This window comes from Arvicola amphibius, chromosome 10 (genome assembly GCF_903992535.2).
Source record: "Arvicola amphibius chromosome 10, mArvAmp1.2, whole genome shotgun sequence".
Taxonomy (NCBI): Eukaryota; Metazoa; Chordata; class Mammalia; order Rodentia; family Cricetidae; genus Arvicola; species Arvicola amphibius.
This window is the reverse complement of record NC_052056.1, coordinates 88,245,035-88,260,562: the sequence shown is the minus strand read 5'-3', so window position 1 is coordinate 88,260,562 and position 15,528 is coordinate 88,245,035. Positions and strand designations below refer to the sequence as shown.

The following is a 15,528-nucleotide window of genomic DNA, read 5'->3' as shown; positions in this document are numbered from 1 at the left end:
ATGGAATTACAGGCATGTCTCACCAACCACCAGATGGAATTACAGGCATGCAATACCCCCAATGCGATGGAATTACACGCATGCATTATTACTCACCAGATGGAATTACAGGTTTTATTATCACGTAATTGGGGAATTACAGGCATGTATACTAGCCACAAGATGGAATTACAGGCATGTATTACCACCCACTAGTTGGAATTACTGGTATGTATTACCACCAATGAAATATAATTACATGCATGTACTACACCCATTATATGGAATTACAGGCAGGTATTACCACCAATCACTTGGAATTACAGGCATGTATCCCCACCAACCAGATGGAATTAAGGCATGTATTACCACCCATCAGATGAATTACAGTCTTTATTATCACCCAGTTGATGGAATTACACGCAGGTATTACCACTAATGAGATGGAATTACAGGCAATGCATTTCAACCAATGAGATGGAATTACAGGCATGTATTACCACCCACCAGATGGAATTACACACTTGTGTTACCCACAACGAGATGGAATTACACGCATGCATTACCACCCGCCAGATGGAATTACTGGCTGTATTATCACAAAATGATGGAATTACAGGCATGTATTACCACCCAATTATGGAATTACAGGAATCTTTTACCACACACGATATGGAATACAGGCATGTATTACTACCAACATGATGGAATTACAGACATGTATTACTACCCCCACATCGAATTTACAGGCACATTTCACCAACTACTAGATGGAATTACAGTCATGTATTACTACCCAATTGATAGAATTACATGCATGTTTTACCACATACCATATGAAATCTCAGGCATGCATTACCTCCAATGAGATGGAATTACTGGCTTTATTATCACCCATTTGATGCAATTACAGGGTTTATTATCACTCAATTATGGAAGTACAGGACTATATTACCACACACCATATGGAATACAGGTATGTATTACTACCCACACAATAGAATTACAGGCATTTATTACTACCACCACATGGAATTACAGGCATGTCTTACTAACCACCAGATGGATGTACAGGCCACATTACCCCCAACAAGATGGAATTACAGGCAAGTATTACCTTCCACAAGATTAAATTACAGGCATGTATTACCAACAACCAGATGGAATTACAGGCAAATATTACCACACACCATATGGAATTACATGTATGAATAACCACCCAACAGATGGAATTACAGGCATGCATTACCCCCAACTATATGGAGTTATGAACATGTTTTACTACCTACCAGATGGAAATACAGGCATGTGTCAACACCCGCCCGATGGAATTCCAGGTTTGATTATCACCAAATTGATGGAATTATAGGCATCTGTTACCACACACAATATGGAATACAGGCATGTATTGCCACCAACAAGATCAAATTATAGGCATATATTAACGCACAGCATATGAATTACAGGCATGTATTACCATCAACGAGATTGAATTTTCGGTCCCTAATACCACCCACCAGACGGAATTACAGGCATGTATTACCACTCAATTGATGCAATTACTGGCATTTATTACTGCACACCATATGGAATTACTGGCATGTATTACCAACAATGAAATAGAATCATAGGTTATGTATTACCACCTACGAGATGGAATTATAGTCATGTGTTACTACCCACAAATGGAATTACAAACATATATTACAAATCAGGAGCTGGAATTACAGGCATGTATTCTTACAAAGGATGGAATTATAGGCATTATTACCAATATGGAATTACAGTAATATTACCACCCATAAAATGGAATTTCCTGCATGTATTACCACCCAATTGATGGAATTACAGGCATGTATTACCACCTAAGAGATGCAATTACAGATTTGTGTTATTACCACAAGATGGCGGTATAGGCCTGTTTTACCACCCATGTAGCCTAATTACAGGCATGTGATATTACCAAGATATGGAATCACAGGCATGTGTTACCACCCACAAGATGGAATTTGAATCATGTATTATTACCCAAATATGGAATTACAGGCATGTATTACAAACCTTCAAGATGGAATTAGAGTTATGTATTACCTCCCACCAGATGAAATTACAGGCATATATTACCATGCACAAGATGGAATTTCAGGCATGTATTATTAACAAGAAATGGAAGTTTAGGCTTGTATTATTAAGAGATTAAATGACAGTTATGTATTTCTGAGATGGAATTACAGGCATGTGTGATTACCAAGATATGGAATTGTAGGCATGTATTACCACCCACAGGATGGAATTACAGGCATGTATTATAACCCGTGAGTTGGAATTACACGCATGTATTAATAAGAGATGGAATTACAGGTATGTTTTTCCACCCAGAAGCTTGAATTACAGGTATGTATTACCACCCACCACATGGAATTACAGGCATGCACTATTACCAAGAGGTGGAATTTCAGGCTAGTATTACCAAGGAGGAATTGCAGACATATATTATCAAGAGATGAAATTACAGGCATGTATTATTGAGATGGAACTACAGGCATGTATTATCACCCACATGGTTGAATTTTAGTCATATATTACCAAGCCTACTTACTAGTTTTCACTTTATAGCATACATATTTCCCTTCATTGCCTTACTTCAGTATGTATCCCTGGTTGGTCTCAGTAATCATAATCCTCCTGCCTCAGCTTCCCAGTTGCTACATTTTGGCTCTATCCGCTGTGTTCTTCAGCTTTACTCTGGTCACTTTTCTTTTTTTATTTTTATTTTACTGATATTTATTGAACTCTACATTTTTCTCTGCTCCCCTCCCTGTCCCCACCCCCCTTTAATCCTCCCCAAGGTCCCCATGCTCCCAGTTTACTCAGGAGATCTTGTCTTTTTCTACTTTCTACTTCCCATGTAGATTAGATCTATGTGAGTCTCTCTTAGTGCCTGTACTGTTGTCTAAGTTCTCTGGAATTGTGGTTTGTAGGCTGGCTTTCTTTGCTTTATGTTTAAAAACCACCTATTAGTGAGTACATGTGATAATTGTCTTTCTGTGTTTGGGTTACCTCACTCAAAATAATGTTTTCTAGTTCCTTCCATTTTCCTGCAAAATTCAAGCTGTCGTTATTTATTTATTAATTAATTTATTTATTTATTTATTTTTGCTGTGGAGTACTGCATTGTGTAAATGTACCACATTTTCCTTATCCATTCTTCAATCGAGGGGCATTTAGGTTGTTTCCAGGTTCTGGCTATGACAAACAAAGCTGCTATGAACATGGTTGAACACATGTCCTTGTGGCATGATTGAGCATCCTTTGGATATATACCGAAAAGTGGTATTACTGGATCTTGAGGAAAGTTGTTTCCTAATTTTCTGAGAAATCGCCACACTGACATCCAAAGGGGTTGTAGAAGCTTGCATTCCCACCAGCAATGCAAAAGTGTTCCCTTTTCCCCACAACCTCTCCTGCATAAGTTATTATCAATGTTTTTGATATTGGCCATTCTTACAGGTGTAAGATGGAATCTCAGAGTTGTTTTTATTTGCATTTCTCTGATGAATAAGGATGCTGAACATTTCCTTAAGTGTCTTTCAGCCATTTTAGATTCCTCTGTTGAGAGTTCTCTGTTTAGGTCTGTATTCCTTTTTTTTTTTTTTTTTTATTGGATGATGTGATCTTTTGGTGACCAATTTCTTGAGTTCTTTGTATATTTTGGAGATCAGACCTCTGTCTGATGTGGGGTTAGTGAAGATCTTTTCCCATTCTGTAGGCTGCCGTTTTGTCTTGTTGACCGTGTCCTTTGCTTTACAGAAGCTTTTAAGTTTTAGGAGGTCCTAATTATTAATTGTTTCTCTCAGTGTCTGTGCTGCTGGGGTTATATTTAGGAAGTGGTCTCCTGTGCCAATGCGTTCAAGTATACTTCCCACTTTCTCTTCTATGAGGTTCAGTGTGGCTGGCTTTATGTTGAGGACTTTGATCCATTTGGACTTCAGTTTTGTGCATGGTGATAGATATGCGTCTATTTTCATTCCTCTACATGTTGATATCCAGTTATGCCAGCACCACTTGTTAAATATGCTTTCTTTTTTCCATTTGATATTTTTTGCTTCTTTATCAAAGATCAGGTGTTGGAAGATGTGTGGATTGATATCCGGGTCTTCTATTCGGTTCCATCTAGTCTCTTTCCAGTCACTCTGTAGGGCTTCATTTGATTTTTATGAAAGACTGACCTTCCACAAACATAGACATGTTTATTAAATGACTGAGGACACTTGGTAGGATAAGGCAGAAAGATGGCCACAAGGGTGAAGACTACCTAGGATATTCAGTGAATTCCAGGTCAGCCTGGGCTAAGCAGAACAAAAGATCCTGTCTGAATGAGATGCTGGAAGGAATCTGTGATGTCATAGGGAAGAGAAAAGCCTTTCTTAGTGGAGCTCAGGAAATACATGCTTAGACCACAGCCAGGCGTAGTGGCTCACGCCTATAATCCTGGCAGAAGGGTTGCTACAATCGTCAGGCCAGCTGGGACTACATAGTTAGACTGGCCTGGCCTACAGAATGAGACCCTGTCTCAAAATAAGAAAAAAGAAGCCACGAGATTGTGGCCCATACGTTTAATCCCAATACTAAGCAAACAGAGGTAGACAGATCTTTATGAGTTCAAGGCCAGCCTGGTCTACAGAGCGAGTTCCAGGACAGCCAGGGCTACACTAAGAAACCTTGCCTGGGTGAGGGTGGGTCGAAAAAGGAAAATGGAAAAGGAAATATATACTTAGGCCAGAAAAAAAGACATTCTGAAGAAGGGGTGCAGTGGGGGTGTCAGTGAGGTACAGAGGCCACATCATGGACTTTTGGCCAGATGTAAGCGGTTCCATTCTGCAGGAGCCCCATGGAGGTTTAACGCGTCAGCAGGGCTATGGAAGGGCTTGGGCATGGGCTTTTTCTCTGGTTTTTTGGGTTTTTTGTTTGTTTGTTTCTTTATTTGTTTGATTTTTCAAGAGAGGGTTTCTCTGTGTTAACAGTCCTGGCTGTCCTTGAACTACCTTTATAGACCGGGCTGGTCTTGAACTCACAGAGATCCGCCTTTCCCTGTCTCCCCAGGGCTGGGATTAAAGGCGTGCACCACCACAGCCTGGCTCCGACAAGGGTTTAAAATGAGCAGTAAGAAGGACTGTTGAGGATAAGAATTATTAAAGCTACAGACAGACAAAACACTAAAGCTCTAAAGAATTCAGGCCCCAGCTGCCACAGACAGACAACATGCTGAGCTAGCCGGAGGCAGAAGTCAGGGCCTACATGGCAGAAGCAGGGGTCCCTTCTAACTTTCTGAGGATAGCAACATAATCCTCCACGCTTTCCCATTACAGGCAGGAGGCAGAAAGTAGAAAGTAGGGTGGTCACCAAGACCCCGTTAGTGTTAGCTAACTTCCCCTAGTCAGAAATCTGGTCACATGGAAGCCTGTTAGCCAGGGACTCCCTGACAGTGTCTCAGTAAGGAGCCTGGAATGTGAGGAGGAGCTTGCTGTAGTCCTGTGGTCTGGCCGTTACCTTCTTCCAGGGTGCACTTTTAAAGGCTATGCCCATGCCTGGCTCCTGCCACCGTGCTTCCTGGCCAACCAGACTCAACATCTCAGCATCCACTCTCCAAGCTTCTCTCCAGGATGGACCATAAGCCAAAAGAACCCTTTCCTCCCGTGAAGCTGTTTCTGTCGAGTATCTTGGTCACAGCAATGCAAAAGTAACCACCGCAGGTGACTAGTTTTAGTACAAGAGCTAGGAGAATCTTCCTGAGGACACAGGACTTGCGGGGACCTCAGGATAAGGAGGTAGCTACCAGGCCAGGAGCAGAGGGAAAGACGACATTCCAGGGAGAGAGGCCTATGGTGGGATTGAGCAGAGAGCCGGCTAGGGCTGGATCACAGCAGCGTGTGTGCTCTATTCCCAAGGGGGCGGTGAAGCTGTACGTGGAGAGGATGGGGCCAGAGAGGGTCTGGAGATACGGTTCCGATCCTCTACTGTAATGGTGTCAGGATGACAGGGTGAATTCTTTGATTAGGGCTGGGACGGAGGAGCTGTAGGCAAGCGGATAATTTCAATAAATACATGAAGGTAGGATCAAAGGTCTTGTCCCCTTGTACATGCATGGATAGAAAGAGAAGAGGACCAAAGCAGAGATGACCTTTAAGTTTCTGGCTGAAAGTGCTGTGGTTGGTGACGTAAATGTACGTGACTAAACCAGGGATAGAGTGAAGATGGAATAATACGTAAAACATCTCATTCCGTGCCTGCACCATGAATATAATCAATAATAATAATCAATAAGTGTGATTATTATTACCGCTGTTATTCTGTGTTCCACAATAACGGCTTCCTGGAAACGGTAAGTTCTTTGATCTTAAACACACGCACATCCACACACACCCCAAATACTTACACATATGCACACACACAGGGGAGGGAAGCGAGGGAGGGAACCTACAGCACAGCCCGCAGGAAGCCGGTGTAGCACCACCTGAGAAGGTTTGTGCTCCGAATGACAGTACTGCAAACAAAACCACTCGAATGCTTCACATTTAAGTTTTTATTTTGAAAAATAAAATACAAAAGTCATTAGGTTGTAAATGTATACAGTAATTTCCCAACGTCTCTGAAACAATACAATGAATTATTTAAATAATTAAGGTATTTACTATTATCCACATCAATATATTTAAACAGGCACAAGTGTTCTACAAAACACTGGAACGTGTACAGACAACTGATTCTGAACGAGACTGCCAATTTTGTTAACAAAATGCCTTCCTTAAACTCTCCTTCTCTTGAAATTAAAGACTGGAATCTGGTAAGAACGAGAAGGACAAGAAGAGCTGTGACAGGACCGTGTCCCTGCTGGGCTCCTCATCTCGAGGGCTGTGTGAGTCACTGGGCTCCAGAGCCATCACTCAGGGAGGCCGGCTGTGGCACCTCCCTAGGGACAGGAGGCTGGCAGGTAAGCAGGAGCGATGGGTTGGGTCAAAGCACTTTTCCCGCAGGAGACAGCAGTTCCAGAGATTTCCCTTCTGTAGAAAAGGCAGCAGTCATCCCTAGGGCAAACACACAGCATGTGGTCACGGGCACAGATCAAAGCTGCCCTTCCAGTACCATCCCCGCCTGCTTCCCTGTTTGCACCAGTGGCTGGGTGGGCTCCTGCAGTTCAGGGGCAGGAGGACGGACAACCACGCCTCTGAGGGACATGGAGGCCACACTTGGCCATCTGTGCTGTTTCTGGTGCCTGCAAAGAACTTCAAAGTACAAAGCAAGAGGACACAGGGCTGCTACAGACGCTTTCTAATGGTGGCAACAGCCACCTGCATCCGCAGCTACCACTAATGTCCAACATCCAAAGCCACCGTGCCGACTTTTCATTATGTGCCATGACCTTAGGAAATGAATGGGCTCTCTGGGATCACTCTCCCTGTCAGCCCTAGGTGACTGGGCTCTCAGCCTCTCGGTCCCTCCTAACGTTAAAGACCCCTTCCAAACACCGTCTCCACACTTACTCCACGCCTTCATTTTCACAGATAAGGGAACAGACATGGAGTTAAGCTGCTTGGTGCCAGGAGGTACCAGAGCCAATGCCAACCCAGGCTGCCTAAAGCCAGAGCTGTGCTCGCTATCCGGACACACAGCTGTCTCTGTCGGCTCAAGTGGAGACTCCCACCCAACAGCACCCGGCGGGCCTCACCTCACTGTGGGAAGTTCCAGGCTCAGCTACTCCAATTGCTTGGTCTGTGGAAGGAACCATAGATATGTTAAAGTCCCGCAGTCAGCTGGTTAGCGGAAGAGGTACGACTGCTCTCACCAACACAGCAGCCATGCCTCAGAGGACTGACGGCTAACATTACATTTAAGGTTTAAACTTACCATGCTTGAGAGACGGGAGAAAAAAAAAGCCTCTAGCACGCAGGCCGTGGCCTGTGAAGGCTGTGCTCCAGCGGCCCACTCCCCCTTCCCAAGACACTGAAGACTATTCTTAAAATTGACTGGTCTTGTTAAATCTGCTGTTCTAGCAAAATAGTAGGTCATTAAACTGACTGCTGTTTCTGCTTTTGTAATTAAGCTTGCTTACTCTGCTCAAAAAGATCACTAGGACAACTGCAAGACATATATGTTACATTAAGACCCTGCCCTCACACAGACAGAATACATATAACTTTACAGGTTTGCCTTTATACATCTTGGGCTGATATGACTGGGGACTGCACCTTGGGAGAGCTCTCACATTGGGGGCCATTACCTAAATAAAAAGCCTCTCCTTACTAAAATATATTCATGGTCATGGTGAATGTCCCTCTGAGCGACCCCAGACCCATTAACAGAGTCTGCTCAGAGTTTTAGATAAACTCCGCCTGTAACTGTTCTAAGGAAAGAAACTAGACTGGCCTTTTCCACACTCCAGGGACAGACTAAATCCTTGGCATCTCCAGAGTAACAAGGATGCTTTTGTTCCTCACAAGTCCCATATGAGTCTGTGCTGGGACACGAGATGACAGGGTGGGCTCACTTTCAGAACTTCCAGTCAGCCTGGCCTCAAATCAAATGCTGGAGCTTTTGGTTATTCGCACATGAACGAGCAGAGAGAGTGTGGGCTCTGACTCTACAGGGACAGGACACGCAGTGTCTACAGGGACAGGACACGCAGTGTCTCCAGGGCCCTCCAAGACCTAGCCCCTGTACCCCTCCTCACTTCTGACTGACCTTGAACTCCACTATGTGAAGCAGGCTGGCTGAACTTGCAGTGGTCCCCCTGCCTCTGCCTCCTCACTCTGGGATTACCAGCATGTGCGGCCGAGCTTATCAGGTTTCTGTTTCTTTTTTGTGACAGGGTTTCGTGTGACCCACAGGGCCTTGAACACTCTGTGTAGCTGAAGATGATCTGGAATTTGATGCTTCTGCCTCATTCACAAGTACTGATACTACAAGCATGTGCCCACACTTGGACCCATTTCTTAATTAAACCATAATCTTTCTTTTCAATTTTTACTTATTTATTTAATGTGTATGGGTATTTTGCCTACATGTATGTCTACGCATCATGTGTATGCCTGGTTCCCGAAGAAACCAGAAGAAGGCATCAGATCCCCTGGACCTAAAGTTACAGCCACATGGAGGCTGGGAACGGAACCTGGGTCCTCTGGGAGGGCAGCTGTTCTTTAACTGCTGATCCATTGCTATAGCACACTTTTTCAAGATTTCTATTTTTTAACATATGTGTATGTGTGTGTGTGTGTCTTTCTGCCTGTGTAAGAGTACATACATGTGAGTGTGATACCCCAAGGGGCCAGAAGAGAGTGTCAGATCCCCCGGCATGAGTGCTGGCAAGGGAACAAAGCTCCTCTGCAAGAGCAGCCAGTAATCTTAAACACATAAGGCACCTACCCCTGAAACCACAATCTTCCATGTTCTAAATGTGTCTGTAGGAAAGATGAAATAAAGTCACCTCAGTGAGTGCTTCTTAAGGCATTTAAAAGCTTTTCTTATTGTCTTACAAGACTTCTCTATATTCTACAAATTACTGTTGTTTTTCAAAAATACTATCCTCCTGAAGGCTTGTTTTCTACCATTTATTTATAGTTCTTAGATATTTTATTTTTGGAGTTGGGCATTGTGGAGCATGGCTTTAATCCCAGCACTTGGGAGGCAGAGGCAGTCATATCTCTGTGAGTTCCAAGTCAGTCTGGTCTACACAGTGAGTTCAGGACAGCGAGCATTACATAATAAAAAGACCTTGTCTCAAAAGACAAAAACCAATTTTATTATTGGGTTGGAGAGACGTCTCAGTGGTTAAGGGCATTTGTTGCTCTTCCAGAGAACTCAGGTTTGACTCATAACACACACAGGCTGGCTCACAAAAAACTGTTAACTCCAGTTCCAGGGGCTTTGACACCCTCTTCTGACCTCTGTGGGCACTGGGCATGCATGAGGTACACAGATATGCATACAAGAAAAACAAACATACACTTAAGAATAAGAATTATAAGTTTAATATTAGATTACTATATTGAGACAGGTTTTACTATGTACCACTGGCTGGCCCAGAACTCTGTATATAGACCAGGCCAGCCTTGAACTCATAGAAACCCACCTGCCTCTGTCCCCCAAATGCTGGGTTCAGGGGTGTATCACCATACCCAACTCTGGCATTCATTTTTAAAAATTCCTCGTTTGCTTATTTAGCTTTGTGTAGACGGGTGTTTGCGTGAATGCTCTGTGGGGAAGTGCGTACCACAGCATGTATGTGGACGTCAGGAGTCAGTTCATCCTTCCACCTTTATGTGGGTTATGGGGATCAAACTCGGGCTGACAGGCTGGGGGGCAGTACCAGTGGGGGCAATACCCACTGAGCCACCGCACCAACTCTAGTGTTATTTGTTGTTTCTGCTTGTTTAGCACAGGGTTTGGCTCTATAGCCCAGGCTGGCCTTGAACATATTATCCTCCTGCTTCCATCTTCCCAGTGCTGGGGAACAGACGTGTGCCACTATATCCAGCTACGGTAAGTTTTAATAAGCAAATATTCTCAACTCTGGAGTGTAATTTATCATTTCCCCCTCCCCACTGGAGACAGAGTTTCTCGAGTATCCCTGGCTGTCCTGGAACGCACTCTGTAGACCAGGCTGGACTCAAACTCAGAGATCCACCAGTCTCTGGCTCCTGAGTGCCGAGATTAAAGGTATGTGCCACTGTCCTGCACTCTATTAATCTTTAAACTCATGGCCATGTCTCTATGACTGAGACGGCTTCCCCTCTAAGTTCGGGGACTTTGTCTTGCATGCTTCTACCCACCCGCTCTCCCTCTGGAGCTGACTGGGTGTGTGCTGAAGCACAGGGAAGTCGCCAGTTTCGCTCTCAAATCCCCTTTCTTGGTTTCTTCAAGTTTATCCTGACTCTTAGATTGCTTTCTGGCAATTTCCAAGACTGTGAGTAATGGTCTCTTCGGGAATCCACCCAGGGCTCTGGGATGTCATGCGTACTTTGGGCCTGGCCCTGCTCTCCCTCTATGCATGCATCAGGTCCTTGAGTTCCTTGAGAAGACTCCGTTTCTCCCAACTCCTGCAGACATATCCTAATTTCTCACTCCTAGCAGACCCCTAGCAACAACTGTTGAATACATGAAAGGAATAGGAAAGAGTTAACCAGACACTGCTAAGAATATGCCTTGAATGCACTCTGAGACCCTCTGGTACCACACATCATTACGATGGCTGGGAACTGAGAGTGGTCAGGTCGGGCACAGCCCTTACTCCCGGTGAGAGACAGCGTCATTGAGCTCCAGAGGAGGCCTATTTACTCCAGGCTTGCTGCATGCGACACGTAAGGCAGTGTTTCCCCGGCAATCCTAACTGAAACACTTTCAGAAACTGAGTTCAGTATGGACAGCAGCACCCTAGAGATAGGATGCCTCAGCCCGTGCAGAACATCAAGGCTAATGATAGACAGTGATGTCTCTTCTCCCAGCTGTTAAGACAAGTGACCGGGGACTACAGGACACGCTGTGACACTCCAGGCACAACCACCATCATATTCTCAGTTTTCCTCTAACTCTGGACACAAAAATGGAATGTGAGTTGAAACATTACAGTTGTAATTATAGATTCATTTCTTTTTGTTGTTTTTGAGACAGGGTCCTACTATGTAGCCTGAATGATCTGGAACTTACTGTGTAGACCAGGCTGGCCTTGAACTCACAGAGATCTGCCTGCCTCTGCCTTCTGAGTGCTGGGATTAAAGGCGTGCACCACCACGCCTTTAATGAATAAATAATTCATTTATTTTTAAAAACATAAGGATTACAGGCTTTGAACTCTCACATTTGCTGACAGCCAATTGCTGTGTGCATTATGTATTATAAGTCTTTTAGTTTCCAATGTGAGAACAGCTAAAACACCCCAAACATGAATATAATAAAAATAACAAAGGTGGCCGCATATATTATTATTATTTATTATATTATTACTTTGCATCTTAATGCAAAATAGATGCTCAGAAATTCTCCCCATTCCCATGTGAAATCTTATGTGGCTGAGTGTGCATTTCCCTAGCTGCGGAAGACCCTAAACTCTCTCAAATCACAGCTGCTCGCTACCGCCAGCACAGGTCTCTGTCTTTTTCTACTTCCCTTACTTATCTGTTTGTTGGCACGTTGAGAAGGGAGCTGGCCTGGAACTGCACTATGTAGCCCAGGCTGCCTTGGATTTGTGCTGATCCTCTCTTCTCAGCTGATGGCTGGCATTACGGGTACAAAGCAGCATACCTGGATTTTATTTTCTTGTTTTCATTTTTTAAACTTCATTGTCTTTTCCAAAGCTTACTTTGTGGAAGAGCCAGCTCTTACAGAAAAGAGGAGGAAGGGGAAGTGGTGTACGTACGGTACCTGGGGTTTTTCTTTCAGAAAGTCAGGTAGCTGAAATTCTCCTTTATAGACCTGGAAAGAACAGAGCAGGAGTGAGTTAAGCAAACAGGAGCCTCCCGGTGCACATCGCAGCCACTGGGCTGTCGCTTCACTCATGAGAGTGCCAGTTCAGGGCCAGTGAGGGAAACAGAACTCAGTGAGACCTAATTCACTCAGACTCCGTGGCAGCAGCTGCCCCAGTGCTCCTGGGCTGGCTGACTGGGAAGGGGCAGGCCATGTCGGGGAGGAACCACAATCAAGTGCCAGAGCTTGGTTAGGAGTGTGCTCTTCCTGGTTGTCCGTCAGTTCTCCAGCTACAATCCTGGATTTGAGCCAATGGCAGTTTCCTCACTTTGCCCCAAAAGCCTATTTAAGAAATATTAGCTGATCCTTACAGTGACATCTACCTAAAGCTCACAGATCTCTCCTTTTGAGACAAGGCCATCCCAGAGTGGCCTTAAATGCATTATTTAGCCGAGGATCACCTTGAGCCCCCCCCCCCTCCTGCCTGTCTCCACTGTGGCAGTGCTGGGGTTACAGGCCTTCATCACTGTACCTGGTTTATACAGTCCTGGGACGGAATCACCAGGTGTACGAGGTGAGCACTCTACAAACTCAGCTACATCCCAGTTCCATGCACTTAAGTTTGAATATTTGGTTTTCCGCCCCCATCCCAGTTGGTGAAACTGTTTTGGAAGGGGCCTTGTTGGAGGACGCGTCACCAGGACAGGTTTTAAGATTTCAAAAAATTCACACCATTTCCAGAGTGCTGTCTCTGCTTCTTATTTATGGACTGGGAAATGAGCTCTCTCAGCTGCACTCCGGTGCCAACACGCCTGCTGCTGCTATCATGCCGACTTTCATGATGGACTCTAGCCCTCTGAAACCTTAAGCCCAATTAATTGCTTTCTCTTATGTACTGGTGTTTTGTTACAGCAACTGAAAAGTAACTAATCCAGTGTGTATGCATACACGAACACCCCCCCACACACACAAATTTGTGCTAAACTAATTAAGCAGTTATAATTAGGACAATAAAGTTTGACATAAGGGCATCCACTATAGCAAACCCTAACTCCCAGATACAGTACGACAAAAAGCAGTCCTGAGGAACAACACACTCAGAATGGGTAAGTAAACCAGGCACAGGGATGCGCATCGACAATCCAAGCAGTTGGGAGGTGGAGGCAGGAGCATCTCAAGTTTAAGGCCAGCCTCAGCTACACAGTGAGTTCAAGGCCAGCACAGGCTACTTGACACCCAGTCTCAAAAAAATTCCAAATAGGCAGAATGTGATGGCATATGCTATTAATCCCAGCATCTGGGAAGCAGAGGCAGGTGGCTCCCTCAGTTTGAGGTCAGCTTAGTCTATATAGCAAGAAATATGCTGGCCAGGGATACACAGTGACACCCTGTCTAAAAATGGGTGTGGCTCATTGGTATTGTAATATCCTAGTGTGTATGATATCCCAGTTTTAATCCTGAGGGTCACTAAATAATAATAATAATAAATTATTAAACATAATCAATGCATATATTGTATACTCTACAGTGAAAATAATATAAATTGTTATACCACTAACGATATAGATGAATCTCAACACATAATCATGACAGCGTAGACTAGGCTGGCCTCGAACTCACAGAGATCTGTCTGCCTCTGCCAGGACAACACAGAGAAACCCTGTCTCAAAAATTCACACACACATACACACACACACACACACACACACACACACACAGTCTGACAGCTGCCAAGTTCAGAATTACTGTGACAAGAACCTATGGATACTGACTAGTCACCAGATAGCTTCTGAGCATACAAAGAAATGCTCTAAATGGCGAATAACAAACAAACACAGCAGGAATTTGATACTAGATTCTGTTTCGGGATATTTGATCACACTATGATATCCGAGACTGTTAAGTAAAGTTTACCTTGAATCAGGGGGTTGAACCCACAACTAGCTGAAGGAATCAGACACAAAGAAGCCAGTCATTTGGATAGGGAAAACACACAGGAAGGAAAGGACAGGGACTTGAATTTGGTGCTTCCTTTGGGTCCGGGGACGAGTGAAGAGACAGGTCTCCGGCCAGAATTAGTTTAAGCATAATTTTGTGCAGAACTGGATTACTTTTAAATCTCAGTTCCTGATAGACCCTCACCAACAGGACATGCTTTGCCTGCTATTCATCATTAATACAATTCATTGTTTCTATTACTTTCCCTTGGGGAATCATGACTTAGTAGTTTCACACATAGAGAAAACACAACTCTAGCCAGGAATGACAACACAGGAAGGAGCTAGTTTTGAAGTTTACATTTCCAGTCCCTCTGGGCTTGTGTGACTCAGAGAGACTCCTTATCGCCAAAACAGAAATGCTGTCTAACAGCTGGTGACATGCGTGTTTACATGTTCTCATCTAAGTGTTCTGGCAGCTGTGCACATCACAGACTGGGTTCTTAGAAAGTTCAACAGTCTTGTCCTGTCTGGGAGCAGTGGGAACGATGTTAATGCTTCCCACCATTGTGAAGAAAATGCATTAATCAGCTCAGAAGCACAAAAATCCACTCTAAACATATCTTTAATACAAAAAGAAAGGTTACAGTGCCCTAACTGTTGGATGCAGATGAGTCAGAAAGTGATTAATAGGGACTACATGGTCCATATAAAATAGAAACTTTCTTATCACAGTAAGCAGTACCAATATATGAAAGACTTGGATTTTCAGGCCCAGGATGGTGACAAGTGTCTTTAATTCCAGAATTTAGGAGGTAGAAAGAGAAGAGAATATGTGAGTTCAATGCAAACCTGGTCTGTATAGTTTGTTTGTTTTCAATGTATGTTTATGGGTGCTTTGCTTGCATGTATGTCTGTGTACGACATTCATGTAGTACCTATGAAGCCTAGAAGAGAGTATCAGACCTCCTCCAAACTGAAATTACATAAATAAATGTAATTTTAAAAGTCCCAAAGCAAAACATTTAGCTAAGAGAATTAGCAGCTAGTAAACCCTAACAAGGCAGGCATCTGGCTGAAGAGAAAAGATGCTGGGAAGAAATCTGTATCAAGAAAAACATGTGGTCCACAATGCATAAAATATATAATAACTGTC

The 15,528-nt window shown here is 43.9% G+C and overlaps 1 protein-coding gene across 2 annotated transcripts in view; it reads right to left on the bottom strand.

Annotated features, from left to right (window-relative positions):
- Nucleotides 1–6,547: 6,547 nt before the first annotated feature.
- Nucleotides 6,548–15,528, bottom strand: part of Tpst1 (tyrosylprotein sulfotransferase 1) — a 65,023-nt gene continuing 56,042 nt past the window's right edge. For both annotated transcript variants that reach the window (XM_038345274.2, XM_038345273.2), the window contains 3 exons: nt 12,394–12,444; nt 7,706–7,749; nt 6,548–7,064 (listed from right to left, as the gene is read on the bottom strand). In XM_038345274.2, coding sequence (XP_038201202.1) covers nt 7,732–7,749; nt 12,394–12,444 — 69 coding nt within the window. In that variant the 3' untranslated portion in view covers nt 6,548–7,064; nt 7,706–7,731. The remainder of the gene's footprint in view (nt 7,065–7,705; nt 7,750–12,393; nt 12,445–15,528) is intronic.